The sequence below is a fragment of the Quercus suber genome, unplaced genomic scaffold (genome assembly GCF_002906115.3).
Source record: "Quercus suber isolate HL8 unplaced genomic scaffold, Cork oak 2.0 scaffold_294, whole genome shotgun sequence".
Classification (NCBI taxonomy): domain Eukaryota; kingdom Viridiplantae; phylum Streptophyta; class Magnoliopsida; order Fagales; family Fagaceae; genus Quercus; species Quercus suber.
Window position 1 is genome coordinate 557,820 of NW_027069750.1, and position 22,433 is coordinate 580,252.

The 22,433-nt window shown below is 34.1% G+C and overlaps 3 protein-coding genes across 3 annotated transcripts; 2 read left to right on the top strand and 1 right to left on the bottom strand.

The window, feature by feature from the left end:
- Positions 1–8,580: 8,580 nt before the first annotated feature.
- Positions 8,581–9,369, bottom strand: LOC112024762 (uncharacterized). Its single transcript, XM_024057397.2, has one exon. The coding sequence runs from the start codon at positions 9,126–9,128 to the stop codon at positions 8,802–8,804; it is 327 nt and encodes a 108-aa protein (XP_023913165.1). The 5' UTR covers positions 9,129–9,369; the 3' UTR covers positions 8,581–8,801.
- Positions 9,370–12,871: 3,502 nt separating this feature from the next.
- LOC112024765 (uncharacterized) lies at positions 12,872–13,984 on the top strand. Its single transcript, XM_024057401.2, has one exon. The coding sequence runs from the start codon at positions 13,050–13,052 to the stop codon at positions 13,761–13,763; it is 714 nt and encodes a 237-aa protein (XP_023913169.1). The 5' UTR covers positions 12,872–13,049; the 3' UTR covers positions 13,764–13,984.
- Positions 13,985–17,130: 3,146 nt separating this feature from the next.
- On the top strand, positions 17,131–20,299 carry LOC111991777 (ubiquinol oxidase 2, mitochondrial). Its single transcript, XM_065782249.1, is given in 5 exon segments — positions 17,131–17,665; positions 18,343–18,471; positions 19,341–19,609; positions 19,611–19,827; positions 19,961–20,299. Coding segments are annotated over 5 exon segments (1,062 nt in total). The 5' UTR covers positions 17,131–17,278; the 3' UTR covers positions 20,021–20,299.
- Positions 20,300–22,433: the final 2,134 nt, after the last annotated feature.

Below are 22,433 nucleotides of genomic sequence, written 5' to 3' on the forward strand. Positions count from 1 at the left end.
AATTAATTGATTAAGTTACTAAAGAAGTCAATACATTCTTGGCCTATCAGAATTGAAGAATAGAAGCAAGTTTGGTTTGAAGAAAAGTATTGCACAGATAAGGTAGGGTGATCAAAGCATAAACCAGAAGAGGCTTCATGTGTGATTGAAGAAGTTACTTGCAATGTTAAAGAGTTAAGTAAAAGAATGTGAGTTACACGTGTGAGAGAGTAGTCAATTAGTTAGTTTGAGGTAGAGTAACACTTGTCCTAATCTTACTGGAGGAGCATTTTTAGGGAATTTTGTTACAGTTTGTTAGAGTTCTCCTGTTTTTATGCTTCTCTTTCTAATATGTAACTGCTAGTATAAATAGAGCTTGATATGTGTAAATTAGGTAGTCTTTGTAATTCGCAAAATTTAGTAATAAAGTTTTCTCTCTTCACTCAGAATTTTCTCAAGCCTTCTTGAACTTTCTGTGTTTTTTTTTTTCTTGATTTGAGGCTTCTTGTTTTGGCATATGGTTTTAACATGGTATCAGAGCTTTAAACAAGATGAGATCAGATTGTTTTTTTTTCCTTTTTACTTGAATTCTCTAAAATTTCATCTTGCTCTTCTTCAAGCTTCGAAGCTCCATTAATGGCGTCCATTGAAGAAGCTTCAAACAATCAATCTTCTTCTACTATGAATGACGATTCTATCAATCCATTCTTTCTTAGTAGCAGTGATGACAACACAGTTCAACTTGTGTCTCAGAAGTTGGTTGGAGGAAAGAATTACTTTCCATGGGCCAGATCAATGATCATTTCACTCGCTACTAAACATAAGATTGGATTTGTTGATGGCACAATACCATAATCAAATCCATATTCACCACAATTCATCTTATGGACTCGATGCAACATGACAGTTCTGAGTTGGATCATCATTTCAGTCTCACCTAGCATTGCTTCTAGCATCATGTATCAGAATAGTGGATATAGTCATGATTCATATATATATCTATATATTATAATAAATATAAAAGTTTACCATAAAACATTTTTTCAATTCAGAACTAATTATTCATAGTTTTAGACTTTAGTATCAATTAAAAGAAAAAAAAAAACACAATATAAAAAATAGAAAGCTTAAAAGTTACAATTGCATACTAAAAAAATAAATAATACTAATAAGTTAATGCAAATAAGTTACTATTCTGCCCTAATAAAAATTCAAAAATTACAAAACTTAAAAAAATAAAAAATAAAAAAAAAAACTTTTTTCTGTACCGGCCGGTATTGCCCAAAATTGGCCGGTATGGCCGGTACATGACCGGTACGGCCGGTATTTTTTCCAGTACGAAACAGGGGAGTTATACGTACTGGATTGCTGGCCTGTACGGTATATTCCGGCCGTACCGGCTGATACGGTACGGAATTGACTCCCTTGGACTTCAAGTTACACCTAGTGTAACTCTTTAGAGTTACACTTTTTTTAAACCATTGAATTTAGGTAGATTCAACGGTTAAAAAAAGACTTTCATTATTATAAATATTCTTATTAGGATCTCATTAATTACCCTCATTTATTACATTCTAAACCTATCTCTAAACCCAAAAACGTATGACATCTAACTCTCTCTCTCTCTCTCTCTCTATGTTTCTCTCTCTCTCTCTCTCCATTTCTCTTTCTCTCTCTCTCCTCCACCATTGTTCCACCTCTACAGGTTGCCAGCAGAAGAAAAAAAAAAAAAAAACGAAGCCAAACACTAAAAATATGCCATACATATATAGATGAACACAATGGTGGAAATTATGTATAAAGATTTTCAGTCTTCCTAAACCCGTGGAAATTAAGGTTCACAACAATGACCATGAGAAGTTTGAATTGGAAGAATCAAATCTTCATTATCTATGTTAACGGAGAAGCATATATTCGAGCTCAACTTGATTCCTTTAAAAAATCTGAAAAAGCTAAATCTAGATATGCCAAACCTAACAGAAAAGTGGCTTCATGACCATCTTTATGGACTTCCAGTCCTTGAGACCTAAGAGCACCCATAGTAGGTGTGGCAAATGTGCCAAATGCTAAATATTTGACACATTTGCCACACCAAACACAAAAATGGAGCATTATGAGATGTGCCAAATCTCAAAACTTATACCACATGTCTACAGTACCGTTGCAAATTTGCAACGGTACGGACAGATGTTGTAAGAGCATCTTTATCAGTTGTGCTAAATATGCCAAATGCCAAATATTTGGCACATTTAGCACACCAAACACCCAAAATCTCCTTTTATCAGATGTTTCAATGCCATAAATTTTGCCACATATGAACAGTACCGTGGCAAATATGCCACGGTACAGACAGAAATGGTATAAGTGAAAACATTTTTTTATTCTCTTTTCTCTCTCCTCTCTCTTCAGTTTTTTCTTTTCTCTTTTCTCTCACCTCTGTTCTCTCTCACCGATTCCCTCTCACCTCTATTCTCTCTCGCCGGTCCTTTGGGTCGAATCATGGGCATCTTCGGAGATCAGCGAAGCAACAGCAGCTACAGTGACGATGGGCCAAGTGTTTGACGATGGATCGAATCATGGGTCAGGCATTGCTCTTTGGCCCATGCTTGGTGTTCCAACTGCAACGATGATCGGAGTTTGAGGTTTGATGGTGGTGTTCCTACTGCAACGATGATCGGAGCTTGAGGTTTGAGGGTGGTGTTCTTCAGATTTTCAGTATGGGTATGTGTTTGTTTTGATTTGTTCCAAAATTTGGGTATGGGTATGTGTTTGTTCCGATTTGGGTGTGGTGATGCAAGTGTTCTGATTTGTTCCGATGGGTTTGTTGTTGTTCTATTTGGTTGATCAGAGAGTTTGGATGGTGGATGGATTGTGGCTGTTCCGATTTGTTGTTTGTTCCGATTTGTTGTTGTTCTATTTGGTTGATTAGGGAGTTCCGATGGGTTTCTGGTTTTTTGTTGCTGTTGTTCTGATTTCTTCTGATGGATTGTGGCTGCCACGGTGGTGGTGGTGGCAGCAACGGCAGCAGTGTTGTGGTTGTTATTTATTTTGTTAAATATATTATTTTATTGTGTTATTTATATTATTTTAATGTGTAGGAAATATTATTTTAATGTATAGAATTGTAGTATAAAACATCTGATAAATGGAATGTTGTAAAATAATGTGGTAAAATAATAAAGTAGGGTTTTAGTGTGGTAAAATGACATAATTTTTGCCACATCTGATGCGGATGCTCTAAAAATAAAAATTGTTTTATATTCACTTTTCTCTCTCCTCTCTCTTCATTTTTTCTTCTCTTCTCTCTCACTCTCTAGTTCCCTCTCTCTTCTCTCTCACTCTCCGGTTCCCTCTCTCTTCGACCAGTCTGGCAGCGACGACGGCGTGCTCTGATGACGATCTCACCCAAGCTCCAGCCACGACGGCGTAGCTCCGACGACGATCTCACCCACGACGACGGCGTAGCTCGATCTCACCCACGCTCAGCCACGCTCGATCTCGCCAATCTCACCCCGAGGCCGCCGTTGATCTCACGCTCTTCCCTCTCCTCTCTGTCTGCCTTTCACTCTGCCTCTCTCTGGTTGTGGTTTTTTTTTTTTTTTTTTTTTTTTTTTTTTTTTTTTTTTTTTTTTTATATATATATATATATATCAGATGAGTTCAAGTTACACCTGGTGTAACTCTTTAGAGTTACATCTTTTTTAAACCATTGGATTTAGGTAGATCTAATGGTTAAAAAAAGACCTTCATTATTATAAATATTCTTATTAGGATCTCATTAATTACCCTCATTTATTACATTCTAAACTTATCTCTAAACCCAAAAACGTTTGACATCTGACTCTCTCTCTATGTTTCTCTCTCTCTCCATTTCTCTCTCTCTCTCTCTCCTCCACCATTGTTCCACCTCTACAAGTTGCTAGTAGAAAGAAAAAAAAAAAAAAAACCAAGCCAAACACTAAAAATACACCATATATATATAGATGAAAACAATGGTGGAAATTATGTATAAATATTTTCAGTCTTCCTAAACTCGTGGAAATTAAGGTTCACAACAATGACCATGAGAGGCTTGAATTGGAAGAATCAAATCTTCATTATCTATGTTAACGGAGAAGCATATATCCGAGCTCAACTTGCTTCCTTTAAAAAATCTGAAAAAGCTAAATCTAGATATGCCAAACTTTACAGAAAAGTGGCTTCATGACCATCTTTTTGGACTTCCGTCCTTGAGACCTTAGAGATAACTTCTTGTTATATGCTGAAAAGAATAAAGCTTTCAAGTCGACATCATCATCTTAAATCATTGGGATTGTCGTCATGTGACAATATGGTAGAAGTCATGGTTGATTCTCCTATATTATGTGGACTCTTATATTATGGCAATACTAGCAATATATCTATTTCATTGAATGCTTCGGATCTGTTAGAAGTTAAGTACTTATGTGGTCTTGGCTATCGTTCCTGGAATGCTGAAAGGATTAAATTCCTCTCAAAGATGGGAAATTTAAAAGTATTCGAATTGAGTAGTTTTCATTTAAGGTATTCCCTTATTTGATTATATATCTTATTCATAAAGTATTCGGCTTTTTTTGTTTTTCTGTTTTGTTGGCAACCTGTAGAGGTGGAACAGTTGTGGAGGAGCAATGATGGAGGAGACAGAGAGAGAGAAATGTTTTTGGGTTTTGAGATAGATTTAGAATGTAATAAATGAGAGTAATTAATAAGATCATAATAAGAATATTTGTAATAATGAGGGTCTTTTTTTAACCGTTGGATCTACTTAAATTCAATGGTTTAAAAAATGTGTAACTCTAAAGAGTTACACCAGGTGTAACTTGAACCCATCTCTTTCTCTCTCTCTCTCTCTCTCTCTCTCTCTCTCTCTCTCTCTCTCTCTCTCTCTATATATATATATATGTGTATGTATGTATGTATGTATGTATGTATATATGTACACTATATATAAGAGGATTCTCCTCTTTCAACTGGACTTTCATAGGGTTCAAAAATACCCTCATTAATGAAAGGTAACTTCATTTAGAAATAAAGTCATAAATGTCAAATAACAAATTTCACTTTAAATTCAAAATGAGAATTCTTAAAATTTAGGATTTCATTTCTTAAAGATATTTTTTTTTAATCAAAAAAGAAAATTCCTTAAGAGATATGCAGCTTCCCAAATATTCTCTTCTTCTTTTTTTCTTTTTTTTCTTTTTCCTTTTTGTTGAGAAGAAACCCTATAATTCTATTCAAGAAATAGCCACATTGGTTAGAATTACAGAGAAAAGATGTGGAGGAACATCCTCCATCCACACCGAAAACTCGCTAACATGTCTAACAATGTTATGAACAACTGAGTTGCCTTGTCTCCAAGTATGAAAAAAACAACATCAGAGAAATTCCTAACAAGAGACTTAGCCTCTTCAACCAAATAGCCATAAGCAGCAAAAAAAACCACTTCAAAATTCAAAGCATTGATAATACATTCTAAATCACCCTCTAAAAAAATGGAAGAAGCACCAATGTTAATAGCAAAGTGAAGGGCTTTGACAGTTGCAACAACTTCCATAGCTGCCATTGAGTTTGGGAGATGGATTTTTTCTACCATGGTGGCTACGACCAATCCTTTCTCATCTTGGATCACTATCCCAATCCTTGTTGCGTTCTCTTCCCGAAACACAGCTCCATCAAAAATTCACTTTGAGGTGAGAATATGGTGGTGGTCAAGAAAGCACAGGTGCGGCTCCAGGGCCGCTGCACCCACACCGGACTCGCCCCAACGCGGCGTCTAGCATCTGACGCGTCAATTCGCCTTTTTTTTCGATTCATGCCGATTCAGGCCGAAACCAGCTGATTCTCTCCAATTCGGCCCGATTCTGATAGAAACGGGAGCCGAAACGGCCGATATGATCCGATTCCAACGGATACGGCCACTAAAACAGGCCGAACTTAGAAGAGGTGAGGAAGAAGAATAAAGGTTTATAACAAAAGAATATAAATTAAGTATGTGAGAATGCCAAATGTTTCACGTGGTTGGGCTTTGGAATTGGAATATGAGCCAATGAACCTTCTTAGAAGGTGGATTTTTTGTTTACAATTACCAAAAATATTGATTTTATTAAAAACAAATCATAAATAGTTGTTTTTTAATAATAAACTCTACCCCTTTATTTGAATTTTTTATATATAAAAAAATATTAAATTCACTATATAAAAATATTTTTAATAATTTTTTAATCGTCACACTCCGCCGCACCCGCACTCTACTTTTTCAAAAATTGTCAAGTCCCGCACCCACACCCGAATCCGAAAACACACCTGGGCTTCATAGGTGGTGGTTTCCATTTAATTCTTTGAGGAACCCAGTTAGTTGAGTCTGTAGGCTTTGGTGGGATGGCTCTTAAGAAGCTTGCTTGAGTTGCTAAACCATTTGGAATAACTTGATTAATTGGGTAAGATCTGTTGTTAGCTCTAATTGCATTCCTTCGAAACTAGACTGTCCAGACCGTGGTGGTAAAAAACTCAAGATCTTTCTTCCCTTTGATTACATGCTGCACAAGTTCTGTGAAGCACTATAATTGTTTGAAGGATCGAAAATTCCAACTGGAGTTTAAATTCCAAACTGGGTCTAGATGAGGGCACAACCAGAGAGCATAGAGAACATCTTCAGAAACAACTTTACAATGATCACAAATATCCTCTCCAAGCACCCTGCGACAGACCAAATTTGATTTTGATGGAATGGAATTTTTGATAGCTCTCCAAAAAAAATTCCGAATCTTATTTTGGACTGCCATACCCCAAACTTGCTTCCAGATGTCTTGATCATCCGTTTGTATATGAGAACTACTGCTTTGAATTATTGTCCTATATAATATAAACTTTATTTTTTAAACTTACAACTACAAGTGAATGGGAGTTATCTTCAAAACACAACCAAATCATCTCAAACGACTCTCCCTTATCTTATCATTAATTAAGGCTACCCTTATTTTTAAGCAGATAGATTTCCTTGAAATTAAGCACAAATGACACTAAATTTCATTTGAAAGTTCTCATGTTCGGGTCCAACCCATGGAACCACTGACCTATTTAACTAAATATCATTTTCCTAATATATCCTTCAAAATCATAGTCATATAAACTTATTTTCTTTCCTAGTTTCATTCTCCTAAGCTCCATGGCCGCCTCTCACTCTTAGTCCTCAATCTCACCTTATTTTTTTAGCCACCATCACCCTTTTGTCACTATGCCAAGCCATCATCGTCCTTTCCTTTCATCTTTGAACTCTCTATCACCGTCGCATAATCGATGTTGTCCTTTACTTTTACCTTTACCTTTACTTTTATTTATTTTCCTTAACTTAATTGCTAGGATCTGACATTGGTTGTTGTGGTTTTTTTTTTTTTTTTTTAATATATAGTGATTAATTATTTGTAATATTAAGATATGTTTTAGTTTTAAATGATTATTTGTAATTCAGTTACTTTGTTAGTTTCGAATAATACTTTTTTTAAGTATTTATTTGGTTTTTCATAGTTCAAATAAAAAATCTCTTTGATAAAATTTAATAAACGAGTCAACATGACTAACCCGTTTGATAAACAGGTCATGCTAAGATTAATCGAATACTCATGGGTTAATACAACACGAACCCAACACACAAATACAAATTGCAACTCTTAATAGATATGGAATCCTATTCTAACACATAGAAAAATTAATGGCTTTAATTGTATTATTACATTTGTTTAATTTTGTTAACGAAATCTCACTAATTAATTAATACCAACCTGATGGAAGGGCGACAAGTAGAGAATGTACTCTATGAATTTACTATTTTAGTTCTTGAAAATGAAAAGTATTAAGCTGAGTTTTCAGACGGCCAACCCAGGTATCATTTTGACTAGACTAGTCTATCAAAGACCAAATATTTGCATAAAAGAGACTTCAATTATTTTTTTATGTTTTCTTTGTAATGAATTTTGACCAATCTATCGAAGACCAAATATTTTCCTAATATTGGTTATTAGAAAACTATAGCAACTGAAATTGTCCAACATAAATATTATTTGAATTTTACTACTATTTTGGTCGCAAACAAGCAATAAACGTTTGCGTGCAGAGATTTTTCCCCATTAAAATATCCCTGTAAATAAATGTGTTATCCGTGATCAATTCTTGCATCTAATCTAAATCCTGAATTAGCTAAACATAAATGATTGCTTGACAATTGAGCATCCAACATAAGTTGTTGAAGACGTACTAGGAATCTTTGAACTCAACTTGTATGGGGTTTTTTTATGTTTTGTTTCTTCCATGATATCTTCATCTATATATATAGTAAGAAGATTACAATTTACCAAGGACTAAATTCACTCGGTAGGATTTCTTCTAAGATTTTAAATTGTTACTGTACAACACTAAAAAATATTGAACTTTGAGAATGAGAAGAGAAGCTCTATAAGTTGAATTCCAAAACCCAATTCTAAGGTAATACTTTTCTTACTTAGAATAAAGAAGAGGTAGTACTCTTTCTAAGTAGTACAGCTTTTTGTTATTGCTAAGGTTAATTTGAGAGGGAGAGAAGACTTGGACTACTAGTGAATTGGACTTTATTTTACATTCGAACTAAACTTTGTTTTTCATCATATGGACAATTTCATATTGAATTCATATGGATAGAAAATTAAAGAGAGAAATGGATTTACAAATTCCAATTCTGCTGCCAATTCCATATACAATTCCACATGCATCAAAAAATAAAACTTCAAGGGAGAAAAAAAAAAGGGGGGGAATTTTATAGTACAGTAAAACCATTACTTGGTTGTTTCTTCATCATGATTACTAAGAACAGTTTTGATTACAGAAGCATCCATTCTTGCTGATTCTTGCTTCACCCATTTGACAACCTTCTCGGCTTCCCTACTAATCTTCTCCTCCTCCTCCAATGCCTTCTTCAGCTTCTTTTCTTGTTCTTTAACCGAAAAGGTGCTCAAGTCTGATAAAATCTCATCGTTCTTTTCCCACCTTTTGTCCTCTATGTTTGATCCTGAAACCTCACATCTCCTACTCTTCTTTCCATCGTTCTTGTTGGTGGAGAAACAAAAGCAACAAGCTACTCTTTGCGGAGACTCTGACCCCATTAGCAAACTGATCAGAGTTTTAATCAATCAATAAAAAAATAAGATAGACCCAAATGTCAAGCTTTGTCCCTTAAAAGCTGTGAGAGTTCTAGAATGGTTATCTATCTGAGGAAGAGGAAACAAAAATGGAACAACTTTTGTTGAGATGTGGAGGTGATGAATGATGATGTGTATTTCACTATTGGTGGTCATTATCCTCTTATTATTAGTCTCTCAATTAACAAATTGCTGGATTATTGGGACCCAATGAAAGGCGCATATTCGCTTACTATGAAGTTGGTGAAGGGTTACATCTATTGCAAAGTGTAATTCTCTTTTTATGTCACTAAATACCAAATCAAGATATTAATTTCATGAAAAATTTATGAGATTGTTTAATAATTTTTTTTTTTTTAAATTTTTATACAAGATAGAATTCTACTTTAGCCTAATCTAAGTGTATATGTGTGTAAAGCTCCCTCCTAGAGACTTGAACCCCAGCACCAAGGGTAACTATTGCACCAAGGGTGTGCGGTAGTAGATTGTTTAATAAATTAAAAGAACAATCACTAGAGAAAATGGTGAGATTGAAGCAATTAATATATACTAGTAAAATTCAAAATATTATTGACTTTTGTATCTCATTTCATTGTAAATATGTTTTCACCACCTTTTCCTGGGTCATTTGATTAAAGACATTGTGTCTTCAATTAATTCTTTACAATTTTTTTTCTTTCTCTTATACACGCCGGCAAGGCAATACTTTGGCACATGCTCTAGCCTGGAGAGCAAGATATTCTTTTCCTGTTTTAGTTTGGAGGAATTCTATCCCTTCCGACATTTACAAGTTTTATGTTATGATGTTTTAGCAATAAAATGGTTTGGTCTGATTTTTGGCCGATTTTTCAAAAAAAAAAAAAAATTCATTGCAATGTATTATAAAAATAAAAATAAAAGTGTATGAGAAAATGTAATTTTTCAAACTCTTGTTTCATGGATGTAGCTCACAAGGTCAAAGCATGTAAACTCTCTTATCTCTTTTCTCTATCACTCTATCAAAAATGTCTGGAACATCTAAACTTATGAAGAGAATACGGTATTTTAAGTGTTAACTTTTTTTCACAATTTCAAATTTAGTTCCTATAAGCACATGACCTTGGTTATTTATTCAAACCAACTAAAGGTCTTGATGGTTATCCTAAAATCACTTAAGCACGTGGTCATTTTGTTCAAATCTACAAGAGAAAATTCATGGTTTTAATAGTTTTATAATATTTTCTTCCTATAACAGGTGATATAAGAGTTTAACGCCTCAACTTGTTATAGGTACAATTTGAGAAATTATGGGTATAGCTTTATCTTGTGGAGAAAAAGAGATAATCATTCTCATATTAATAATTAATTAACAATATATATACTAAAAACCTTGTAACTTAATTGACATCTTTTAAGGTTTTTAACCGAGATATTTAAAGTTCAAATTTTTACCTTATTTGCTTGAATTTAAGATGAATAGACGATGATTATGGATGGAGAGAGAAAATAAATAAGAAGAAGAAGAAGAAGTAATAATGATTTATTGTGGGCCTTGAATCATTTGTGATGTGATGTGAAGAGCTTCCACGCCTCAAATGTTTAGGTTAATTGATTGTTGGGACTTGGGAGGATTAAGTTTAGGGTTCATTTGATTCTCAAAAATAATAATAATAATAATAATTAGGAATCATTTAGAGTTAGTTTCCTCAGGTTGATCTAAAACTGGTTCATTGATTCAAAAAAGTAGACGAAACCCTCCAGGCTTATCTATGTATATTGGTGATCAGATCAATGTTGAGTAAAAGCATTAATTGTTGACCTTAACTGCCAAACTCAGCTATCGATGTTTCATTAATTTGGCTTTAGAGGAAAGGTCCTCTCCATGAGTTTTCTTTTTGGGTGGAAAGGAAAAAGATGTATAGATTCTAAAGTCTAAACCCCCTCCCGCCCAATTAAAAAATAAATAAAAATAATTTGTAAACCTAAACCAAACATTTTCTTTGGCTCTTTTTCTCTCTTTTAAATATTCCTTGTTGCATATTGGTTGTTGATGACTAAAGCTTGTTTGTTCTTTGCTATTTGTTTTAATAAAAGTTGTTTATAACAACTTTTTTGTTTATAATGAACTGCAAATATATATTTTATATTAAGCCAGATCATTTGATTCTCAAAAAAATAAAAAAAGACAGATTATAATAACATTTTTTCTTATAATAAACTGTAAATATATTTTTATTTTAAGGCAGATTATTTGATTCTCAAAAAAAAAAAAAAAAAAAAAAGAAGACAGATTATTTTGTACAATAGGAAAAAGAAAAGAATGGTTGTCTTCTAACCATACAATTGCCTCATTCGCTTTTACAAACTCAGAGCTTAGGCTGCTATATTACATAAATTTTTAAAAAAAAAATATATTGAGAATATAAATTTGGAATACTTTAAAAAAGAAATCAACCAAACAAAAAGAGCAAGATTTTTTTTTTTTTTTGGTCACCACTAAGCCAACCTCCACAAGACACAAGTCCCTTCAGTTAATATATACCGCAAACTTAGTAAAAGTACATTCAACATGCCAATAGCATTTTAGCTCAATTAATACTTTTTGGTGTTTCCAACTAAAACATCTATGAATCAAAATCCTCTTCCTTTAACTATTGAATTATAAAAATAAAATAGAAAGTATATTCAACATGTACCTTGTAGAAGCCCATCTCGTCAGAAAAGTAACTATATGAACGGGCATATTTATAAAAACCTTGATGGTAGAGATGTCATTTCTTAAAAATTTTGGGTGGGGGCAGTGTAAATTCATTAAATCTCAAAAGAAGTTTGTATAATTTACCCTAAACTTTAAAGGCAGAAAAATCAAGATTGTTTGTAAGGGTACCCAACTTCCTAAGGCCATAACTTTTGAACCTAAAGTCCAATTGATGCAAAATTGGTGTTGTTGGAAATATAATTCCATACATTTTCAAATTAAAAAAGAGAGAGAGAGAGAGAAGAGAGAGAGTCTTTGCTCCAATAACTCAATATATTATTATTATATAATAGGTTTATTTAAAATATTTTATTATATGATACGTCACTTTGTGCTAATATTAAAATTTGGGTTGATAGGAGAAAATGAAGATCAAAGTGCAAACCCATCAGGTGATACTTCATTGTCAGTGTTACTGAGACGCAAGTTTGGAGTTAGGAGAGCTGAAAAAGACCAAAGATAAAGAAAATGGTGGATTAGAGTCATTAGACTAGTGTGCATACAGCCAATGATATCACTGTAATAGAACAAACACAGAAGAAAAATTGTTCAGAACCAAATTAAAGAAGAACAGCAGTGATACTACAAACACCAAATTTCCACAATATTTTTCATAATAATTAAAATAACAAGTATTTTTTATTAATTCTAATTTAAAACCTCCATTTAAAATTTATAATATTATTATTATCTATCATTTACAATTTATAATATGACACTAGTGAAACATTATATATACCCAAAAAAAAAATTAACAAAACTTTTTACAATTGTCAATACCATCAATAAAAATTTGTCAATTTAAAATACAGTGAATTTTATGTATATATATTGCATTACTGTCATTTTTTCTTTCTTTTTTTTATATTTGTTTTTATTGATATTAGCTCCTAATCTGAGTGGGCCTGAATGTGTGTGGACCCCACTCGTTGAAAAAGAAAAGTATGAAAATTAAAGGCAAGAAATTCTAAAAGCATGAGTAGCCGTTAGAGAGAGAGAGAGAGAGAGAGAAAAAAAACATGTTCTACAATCTTCTTTCCTACTGGACCTCGAACTGCAGTGTGAACGCCACTGGGTAACACTGCATTTTTCACTCCCTAAACACCAACAAAAAATTGAAGCCCACAGCCAAATTTAGAGTTATTTTGATGGCTGATTTCAGGTACCTATCAGACACAGACGAGGAAGAGTCAGCAGCAGTGGAAGAGCTAATCTCACAAGCAAAAGACCTTTGTGTTCTCGAGCAAGTTGCTGCTATTCGCTGCTCTTCTTTCACTGACTCTGTCCTCCCCACTGACCTTGAGTCCCGCTTCCGCAAGCTCAAGTCTTTTCCACTTACTAATAAGCCTAAGCCCAAGCCAGATCATTCTGCCAATGCCGATTTTTCGCTTTCAAAAACGCCTCCCAATCCAAAATCGCCACCCGATTTGTCAGTGGAAAAAGGGGTTTTCTCAGATTTGGAAGAAAACCCAGATCCAGTTTTGAAGCATGAGCCTTCAAAATCATCAAAATCTCCATCTGGGTCTTCGTCATCGATGGAATTTTCGCCTTCTCCGCCGAAGAAAACAGGTTGCTTTTTCTGCCTTTCTCCAAAGAAGGCTTCTTCTCATGATCATCATCAGAAGAGGAAAAGTAAGAAGAGTAAGGAGAATGGTCTTGATTGGGACATGAACCATGAATTTTTATCGGATTTGAGCACCTTTTCGACGAAGAAGCAGCAGAAGATGCTAAAAAAGGCTATGAAAGAGGAAGAGAAGATAAACCGGGAGGCCCAAAAAATTGTCAACTGGGCTAAGCAATCGTCTGCTAGGTTGAGTGCTGTTTCTGGCATTCATGATGATGAGCTAAGTGACAGTAATTAGAAGTATAGTTTTTGGTAATCTTGGCCTTCAATTTTTACACTTGGAAACAATATATAGTATAAGAGCCGTTGCTGTTGTCGTTATTGTAGACAGTCATATACCTGATAACCATGTTTTGTTCTGCTTTTTTTTTTTTTTACTAAAGATATGTTGTAAAGGTGATGTATGTTTGGAAATTGGAAGTATTGGAAAAAAATGTCTTGATGTGGTTTTTTATGTAATGCATTGCTTCTGAATAATTTCCAATGCTTTATATCTATTGGAGTGTCATAGTTTACAATTATGTTTTTCTTGGACTTCTTTGAATCGCATGTTTCTTGGAAGTTGAAACTACTTATTAGTGTAAAATAATAGCTTCTTATATAGTAATTAGAGTATAGTTTTTGTAATCTTGGCCTTCAATTTTTACACTTGGAAACAATATATAGTATAAAAGTTGAAGCTGTTTTCGCTATTGTTGTTCTGCTTTTTTTTACTGAAGATATTTTGTGGTAATGTATGTTTGGAAATTGGAAGGATTTATCTATATGGAACTATCAGCAAAGTTGTCTAGATAGTTCTTTATGTAATGCATTGCTTCTAAATAGCTTCCAATGCCTTATATCTATTGGGTGTCATAGTTCAATATTATGTTTTTCCGTGGACTTGTGTTAGTTGAAACAAGTGATTACTGTAAATTAATCTTGTTCCTCTTGTTTTGCGGTATTACTTTCTAAACTTAATTTGTTGTCTGAAGTTTTCACCTATTTTAAATATTGAACTAATATTCTATTTGGATGAGGTCTAACTAGTCTGCTTCCCTTGTCATTGTGTTAATTGAAATGAGAAGGATAGGAGAGTGCAGTCTTCATATCCAATTCCATATTTGTTGCAGATCAAAGAAGCTTAATAAATAAATAAATGGTGGATAAGAATGATTACGGTGTCCATCCCGGTTACCAAATCCTGAATCTTATCCCTGTTAGTTCAAAATCGATAAACTTAATCATTAAGGGACTCTTCAACAATGACATTGAAGGCCTTGATTCTGGAGGGACAATCACCTTCTATATATACTGAAGCACCAACTAAGATGTAACAAGAAGAAAAGATCAAGGGGAACCATGATCAGCAATGTTACTGTTCTAGAATTTTATGTATCAGTTCATATTATTTCATTCTTGTCATAACAATAGAATTGATATCTGTAATTTATCATAGGGACTGTATGTAGAAGCAATAATATTTGTTGCAATTAGGCACTTTCACAAGCAGCGCAGCTTATGTTAATCCTATTTGGCTGATACAATTCACTTTGTTGTGGACCATCTTGCTCCATGATTCATGGATCTCTTAAAGGATGTAAGTATTTGAAAGCTTTGTTTGTCTTTTCTCAGATTTACAAGTCATGGGGTCATGAAATTTCCTTTCAGGGCACTTGTCTTCATGGATCATTCCTTGTGTTGGTGTTGTTCATGAGCCCTACATTTGTGAGAAGCTTCACCAGGATAGGGGAATTTCCCATTTTATTTTCTGGATGATGTCGATCTGATTTTCGCTCTAGTTCATTGACAACGTGAAAGAGCGTTTGAGTACCTGACTAGACTGCTGAAGATAAAGAAAATCCTAGTATGATACCATGTGGCTGCAACCACCAGTTTTCACTCTTTTTGTCATTGTATGTGATTATGGGTATCTTTAGCTGCTTGCATACAAATTTGGGGAAGATAGAGGTGAGTAACTTGGGTTTTGATAGTTATCTAGTCAAGGCGCTCATATGGAACAAGGATCAAAAGCTCCTCATGTTCTCATATTTCCCTTTCCAGCACAGGGACCTGTCAACACCATGCTCAATCAAGCAAAGCCTCTTTCACTTTCCAGCCTCAACACCTATTGCAACCCCAACCGCCTTGTTTTTTACACCAATATTCTTTCCTGTTTCACGTGTTTTCCTACATTCCAATCCAAGACCATCCCCGGACCTTCCAGCTTGTTAGCATATAGCCATTATTTTTATATTGTACATTTCAAATGTATGTGTACATATGGGGGCGCACCCCTTCTCACACCTAAATTCACACTATGCTTATGTGTCAACTCTTAATTGGATTTTAGTTTTTTCAAGTAAATGTGGCGGACCCATGTGAAGAGTTGACACATAAGCAAAATGTGAATTTGGGTGTAGGAAGCGGTGTGCCCTTACTCCCTAGCTAGCATTACTCGTGTACATATTTTCTAGATCAAATAATATCAATTATCCTTAATTCAAGCATAATAAGATACTCTCAAGTCAACTATCTTAGCGTATATAGAGGGCAAGATATGAATTTAGGTGTAGGAAGTGTTGTGCCCCTACTTCCTAGCTAGCATTACTTGTGTACATATTTCCTAGATCAAATAATATCAATTATCCTTAATTCAGGCATAATAAAAGCCTCTCAAGTCAACTATCTTAGCCTATATATAGGATTATAGGGTGACTCTACACAATTGAAATACACAGACATCATGTACAGACTCTTTTTTCTTAATCTCAACACTGTCAAAGCCATGACTTTGTGGCCTTCAACAGTTTTTGCTTGTCATTGTGCAACTCTGCTCATCACGGGTCAACATCACCACCCTCAAGCCAACCTACTTGACATCACCAATCTCTTTTTATTTTTTATGCTAAAATGTAAAATTGACCCTTTAAGTTTCACCTTTTGTCATTTCAATCCTTTAAGTTTCAATTTTATCATTTCAGTCCTTTAAGTTTCAAATTTTGTCATTTCAGTCATTTAAATTTCAAATTTTGTCAATTCAGTCTTTCGTTAGCCTTCCATTCAATGCTACCGTTTACTAACCAAAACAATGTCGTTTTGGATGATTTTTTTTTTTTTTTCATTTCTTAATTAAAGAAATTGAAAAACGTTAATTAAAAAAAAAAAAAAAAAAAAAGCCGCAGCCCAAAGGTCAGACTTGCTCTGAAAATATTAAATACCTCGAAACTTCGAATTTCGTGACTCCCTCAAATTTTGAAACTGCCAACTTGGAATTGGTTACGAATACGATTTTCATTATTAAGTATTAACTATTTCCATTGGTCTTTACTCGTTTTCTTGAGTTCCAAGCAAACTTGACTTGGTCCCCAAGAACTTGCCTACTTTTCTCGCCGTCGAGTTTCTCTCTCCTCACAGTTACCAACCTACCCGAATCCCCACTGCACAACGTCAAATGGGCCAAGGGTAAATTAGTCAATACAGTTAAATCCTACGCCGGTATCAACTGTCCAGCAAGTTCAAAATGTCATTCGGCTGACAAAATGACACCTGTTGTGATAATAACCGTACACGTGTCCCTCTTCCCCAAGAACTAACCTATAATTCGCTTATATATAAATTCAAAAATCTCTCCTAAACCCTCGTGAACAAACAAACCCAGAAAAAACACAGACAAAGAAACTTTTTAAACCAAGAAAAAACACAGACAAAGAAACTTTTTAAACCAAGAAAAAACCTAAACCTCTCCAGGAATCTTGGTTTGGTTGCTACGATATGATGATGATGAGACAAAGTGGGAGCAGAGTGGCGGGGATGGCGGGTTTGGGGTCGAGGCTTTTTTCTACCACAGTGATAAAGGGTGTGCATGAGTCGAGTCGAATAGTCAAACCATCTTTGTTGGCGAGAGAAGTTGTGGATACGTTTGTGAGGGCTAGGCCTGCGGTGGCGGTGTTTCGCGTTAGGCAGTACTCTAGTACGGTGACGCTGCAAGGGGAGACCGAGAAGGAGAAGAACAAGGAGGAGGAGCAGAAGAAAGTGCAGAATGTTAATACTACCGCTGACTCTGAGAAAGAGAAAGGAAATATTGTGAGTTATTGGGGCGTGCCGCCTAGCAAAGTTGCTAACAAGGATGGCACCGATTGGAAGTGGACTTGCTTTAGGGTATATCTACCTCTTCCTCTCTCTGGTTTCATTTCATTTTCTTTTTTGTTTGCCCTCTTTAATAAGATACTGATCTTTTCGAATACTTGATCATTCTCTAGCTAGTCTTGCATCACAGGACTCCCATACAGGGATCAGAGGTTTTGAATCCAAAAACTCATAGATCTCGTAACATAATAAACAAAGTTATTATTAGGGTTTTTGCTTCTTTTTTTTCTTTTTTTTTGAGATATTGTTATTAATTGTTCATTACATCGCACACACGTATTCCCATTTGGCTGGTCTTGAGTCTTGACCAGCAAGTAGGTGTGGTGTTGAGTACTCCACACGTTCCACGCCGTCACGGGCGTTTAGCTTTAAGGAAGTTCCATTTGCTGTCTATATGAAATATAGTAATAGGAGTAATAAATTTTAAAGGTTAAAAAAATTACTTTAATTATATAATAATAGGAGTATAATTTTTTTTTTTTAACCCACAATACCAGAATAAACATGTTTATTTTAGAGGATTTTGTCATTATTAATAATATTTTATTTAACATAAAATTATGATTCTTTTATTTTTTATTTTTATTGTAGAATAAATTTCAGTTTATTTTATAGATTTGTTAATTTTTATGGAGAAAAAAAATTGGTATTGATTTGTAAATGGTATTGTGTTTTGATGATGATGGAAGCCATGGGAGACATACCAAGCGGATCTTTCAATTGATCTGAATAAGCATCATGTGCCCATAACATTCTTGGACAAATTGGCTTATTGGACGGTCAAATCCCTCAGATGGCCCACTGACTTGTTCTTTCAGGTATCATTCCCTCTTTTTCTTTTTCTTTTTCTTTTTTCTTTTTTATAACAAGTTATAAACCTAATATATTGTTGTTTGTGACGTGCTAGAACTAGAAGCCAATTATTCTTTTCTGGCTAAAACTTTGGTGCTATTGTGTTTGGTTATCCTTCGGAAATAAGGAAAATTAGGTTTTTTTTTTTTTTTTTTTTTCAATTTTTATATCCTAAAGTTTGGGATTAAATGATTAATGCATTATAGATCGCAACGTTTTGTAATTCAATATATAGCCATTTTCTTAAAAAAATCAATAATCTTCTACTCTTTAAAATTTTAATTGTTTCTTCAATCTTTTTGTCATGAACAATCTGGCTTTTTTTCCCTATGTTTTTGGATCCTAACGGATGTTCAATTGTTACTTAAAGTGGCTGATGAGAAATTTAAACTTTGATTCTTCTAATAAAAGAGATGTTACAATGTTTCTGAATTACAAATCTTTAGCCGTTATTAACAATTTAACATGAACATAATTGGGTGTGCTGGTAACACCGATTGAATCCAAAATTTTGAACTCTGGTATACTTCTAAAGTAGTTTAACTTAACAAATTGCATAAATAAATTATATCTGAGGTAGGCTGTTCTAACAAGATGAAAATGACATGTTAGCAATGATTATGTTAACGAGGAAGAGTATAGGAATTTTTTTTCCCAAACTAATTTTTCTAATTTTATCTCACAATCAAAAAAGATTTAATTGTGTTTTGATGGATATCCTGCTTCTGATGCATCTTCTCATGAGTTTATGGCTTAAATTTTTCTGGAGTTGAAAATTGAAACAGGGGAGTTGAATATTCTTCTTTGTATTTATGCATATTTGTGTATGTCACAGAGAAGATATGGATGCCGGGCAATGATGCTTGAAACAGTGGCAGCAGTACCTGGCATGGTGGGAGGTATGCTATTGCACTGCAAGTCACTGAGGCGATTTGAGCATAGTGGTGGCTGGATCAAAGCCCTGCTGGAAGAAGCCGAGAATGAGCGTATGCACCTCATGACCTTCATGGAGGTAGCCAATCCTAGGTGGTATGAGCGTGCCCTTGTGTTTACTGTCCAAGGTGTTTTCTTCAATGCTTACTTCTTAGGCTACATGATATCCCCAATTCGCTCATCGTGTGGTGGGTTACCTTGAGGAGGAAGCAATTCACTCATACACCGAGTTCCTCAAGGAATTGGACAAGGGTAACATTGAAAATGTTCCTGCTCCAGCCATTGCTATTGATTACTGGCAGCTGCCTGCTGGCTCAAACTTACGCGATGTTGTCATGGTTGTAAGAGCAGATGAGGCTCACCACCGTGATGTTAACCACTTTGCATCGGTAAGAAAATCATCTTAGTAATTACCACTTGTTACAGATTTGATAAATTAATCATTAGCTAGCTTACATAATGATTTTTATTCTATTTGGTTATTCTTGATGTTTATGGTCTTTTTGTTATAATGATTTGCAGGACATACATTATCAGGGACGCGAGCTGAGGGAGTCACCAGCTCCAGTTGGTTATCATTGATCAGCTTTCTACAATTTGGGAGATGAGAAAGTCCAACAATTATCAAACATGAAATTAAGTACTTTTTTGAAGTGATAATGGTATCTGCTTATGGTCTGTTACCAAATATAATTTTGTTGTAAGTACATTATGGAGTTCCTTGGTTGTGAAAATCATCGACCCTATTTTACTAAGGTTGTGGAGTTGTTATGTATATTAGTAAGCCTTTCTTTGTTTTCATTTCTTTTCTTTTTCTTTTTGCTTTTGACTCTTAAGGAATTCTAACTGTTCTCTCTTGCATATTGTGTCATGTTCTTCCCTTCCAGTTATCTTCTAGAAATGTAACCGGCAACTCAATTGTGAAGGGCACAACCATCATATGATCCACAACGCAATCAACATGAAGAGTTGCCGTTTAGTGAGAAATTTTTTTGTGAATTGACAACTAAAGAATGGAAGTGCTATCTTTATGTGCCCTTAATGAATATATATACAGTTAATTCTCGGGATGATACTGCAAGTCTATGTGTTATAAGAGACACAGAGACTCCAGTTCTTGAGTCCACATACGTGCAGGTTGCCTTTAAGCCAAGGGCCTAACGGCTGTTGAGTTGAGAGGTGTTGAAAAGGACTATTAACAACCAACTGATAAGAGAAACAAACTTGTATTAATCTATATATTGAAGGATATAGGAATAGGAGCATATATATCAAAAGCTATTTTCACACAAGACTTCAACTTGGCAATGAACTCCAAATCAATACAATTATTGTATGGACCTGAAAGGGAATTGTTACCAGACAGAAGGTATCAAGAACTTAGAATAGGGATGAGGAAACCACAACTTTTTTTTGTCTTTCCTCATGAGGGTTGAAAATCAGCCAATTCTGTTGGAGATTGAAAATGGGAAAAGAAGTACTAATTTTGATTGACCCCTGGCCATAAGTTAAAGCTAAGTGAGCAGACGAGCTTGACCTGACCCCTTGCCTTGGACAACATGTCTTATTTCAGGTTCAGCGACTTTTTTTCAAACCACGAATAAGGAATAAGGAATATCCATGAACAAAGGGCATTAGGCTACGGAATTAATATTTAATCTTAGTCAAGTCCATGGACAATTCGTAGGGGAGAAGTGGTCTGGCAGGCAGAGTAGGGTATGAAACCATTGGTTTGGCAACCATGTCTTTACTTTAGTTAAGTATGAATGAAGGCATTAGCTCTTGCTTAATAGTCCACCATTTCATTAAACGACTCATATATTTGAGTTAACTAAGTTAAGAAATAATAATTATCAAAAAAATATATATATAAAAAAAAAAAAAAAACTAGTCAAATAATAATAATAATTATTATTATTATTATTATAACTGAAACTTTTGACTTTTGGTTAACATCTCCACAATTTTCCACATCAGCATTTTTTATTTATATTTTTTAATTTGATTTAGGACTTTTAAGATGTATTCAAATGCAAACACCTCATCTCACATACAGTTTTCTATTTTGTTTTGGACTCTTTCCTCTCTAACTCTCTGGTCACTACATCACTATTAGGGTTTTTTAATTATATTTTTATTTTGTTCTTTATGCAAACACCTCCTCTCTCATTCGGTTTTTTTTTTTTTTTTTTACTCTTCCTTCTCTCCTTCTCTAATTCTCCGGTCACTAGATCACTATTAGGGTTTTTTAATTATAGGTTTTTGTTGATAAGAATTGTCAATTTTTTCTATAATGTAGTCATATGTTTTTGTTTTTGTTTTTGTTTTGTTTCAAATAATTTTTAGGCACTGAATCTTCTAGTTCTTTACTCTTTCTTTTGGCTTTTTAGAAGTTCTAACATCTAAATTTTGGGTTCATATTTTGCAATATATGAAATTGTCTTGAAAAAATTTCAATTGCTATAATCATGGGTTATTCTTTTGAGGTGACCTATCTTTCTCTTATATTTTTTTCTATTATGTAGTCATATATTTTGCCTTACCATTAAAATTAATGTGATTTAAGAATTATAAATTACTGTTATTTTTTAAAAATTCATTTTCATATATATGACCCATTTTGCATTTTTACTCTATTTTTTATATAGTATTTTTACGTTACCAGGTCTTGAATCTTGATGAACAAGCTTAGGTTATGCATTAACCTCATAAATTTGTTCTTTAAATTTTTATTATTTAAGAACCAAAAAGGGTGTTGATATGTTTCTTGTGGCATTTTTCTCAATTATATTACCTAAAGGCAAGAGCCTCTTTCTCTCGCCAAGAATAAAAGTTGGAATCATAAGTAGATGAGAAGCAAGAATGTGGCAGCCTAGGCTATGCAAAAAATAGGAGCATTCCAAGTGCTTCCTAGATTGGTCGTCTTCTATCTCAATTAAAACTCTATGGTCTTTCAACTGGTACTTCCTTCTTCTTCTTTTTACATTCATATATT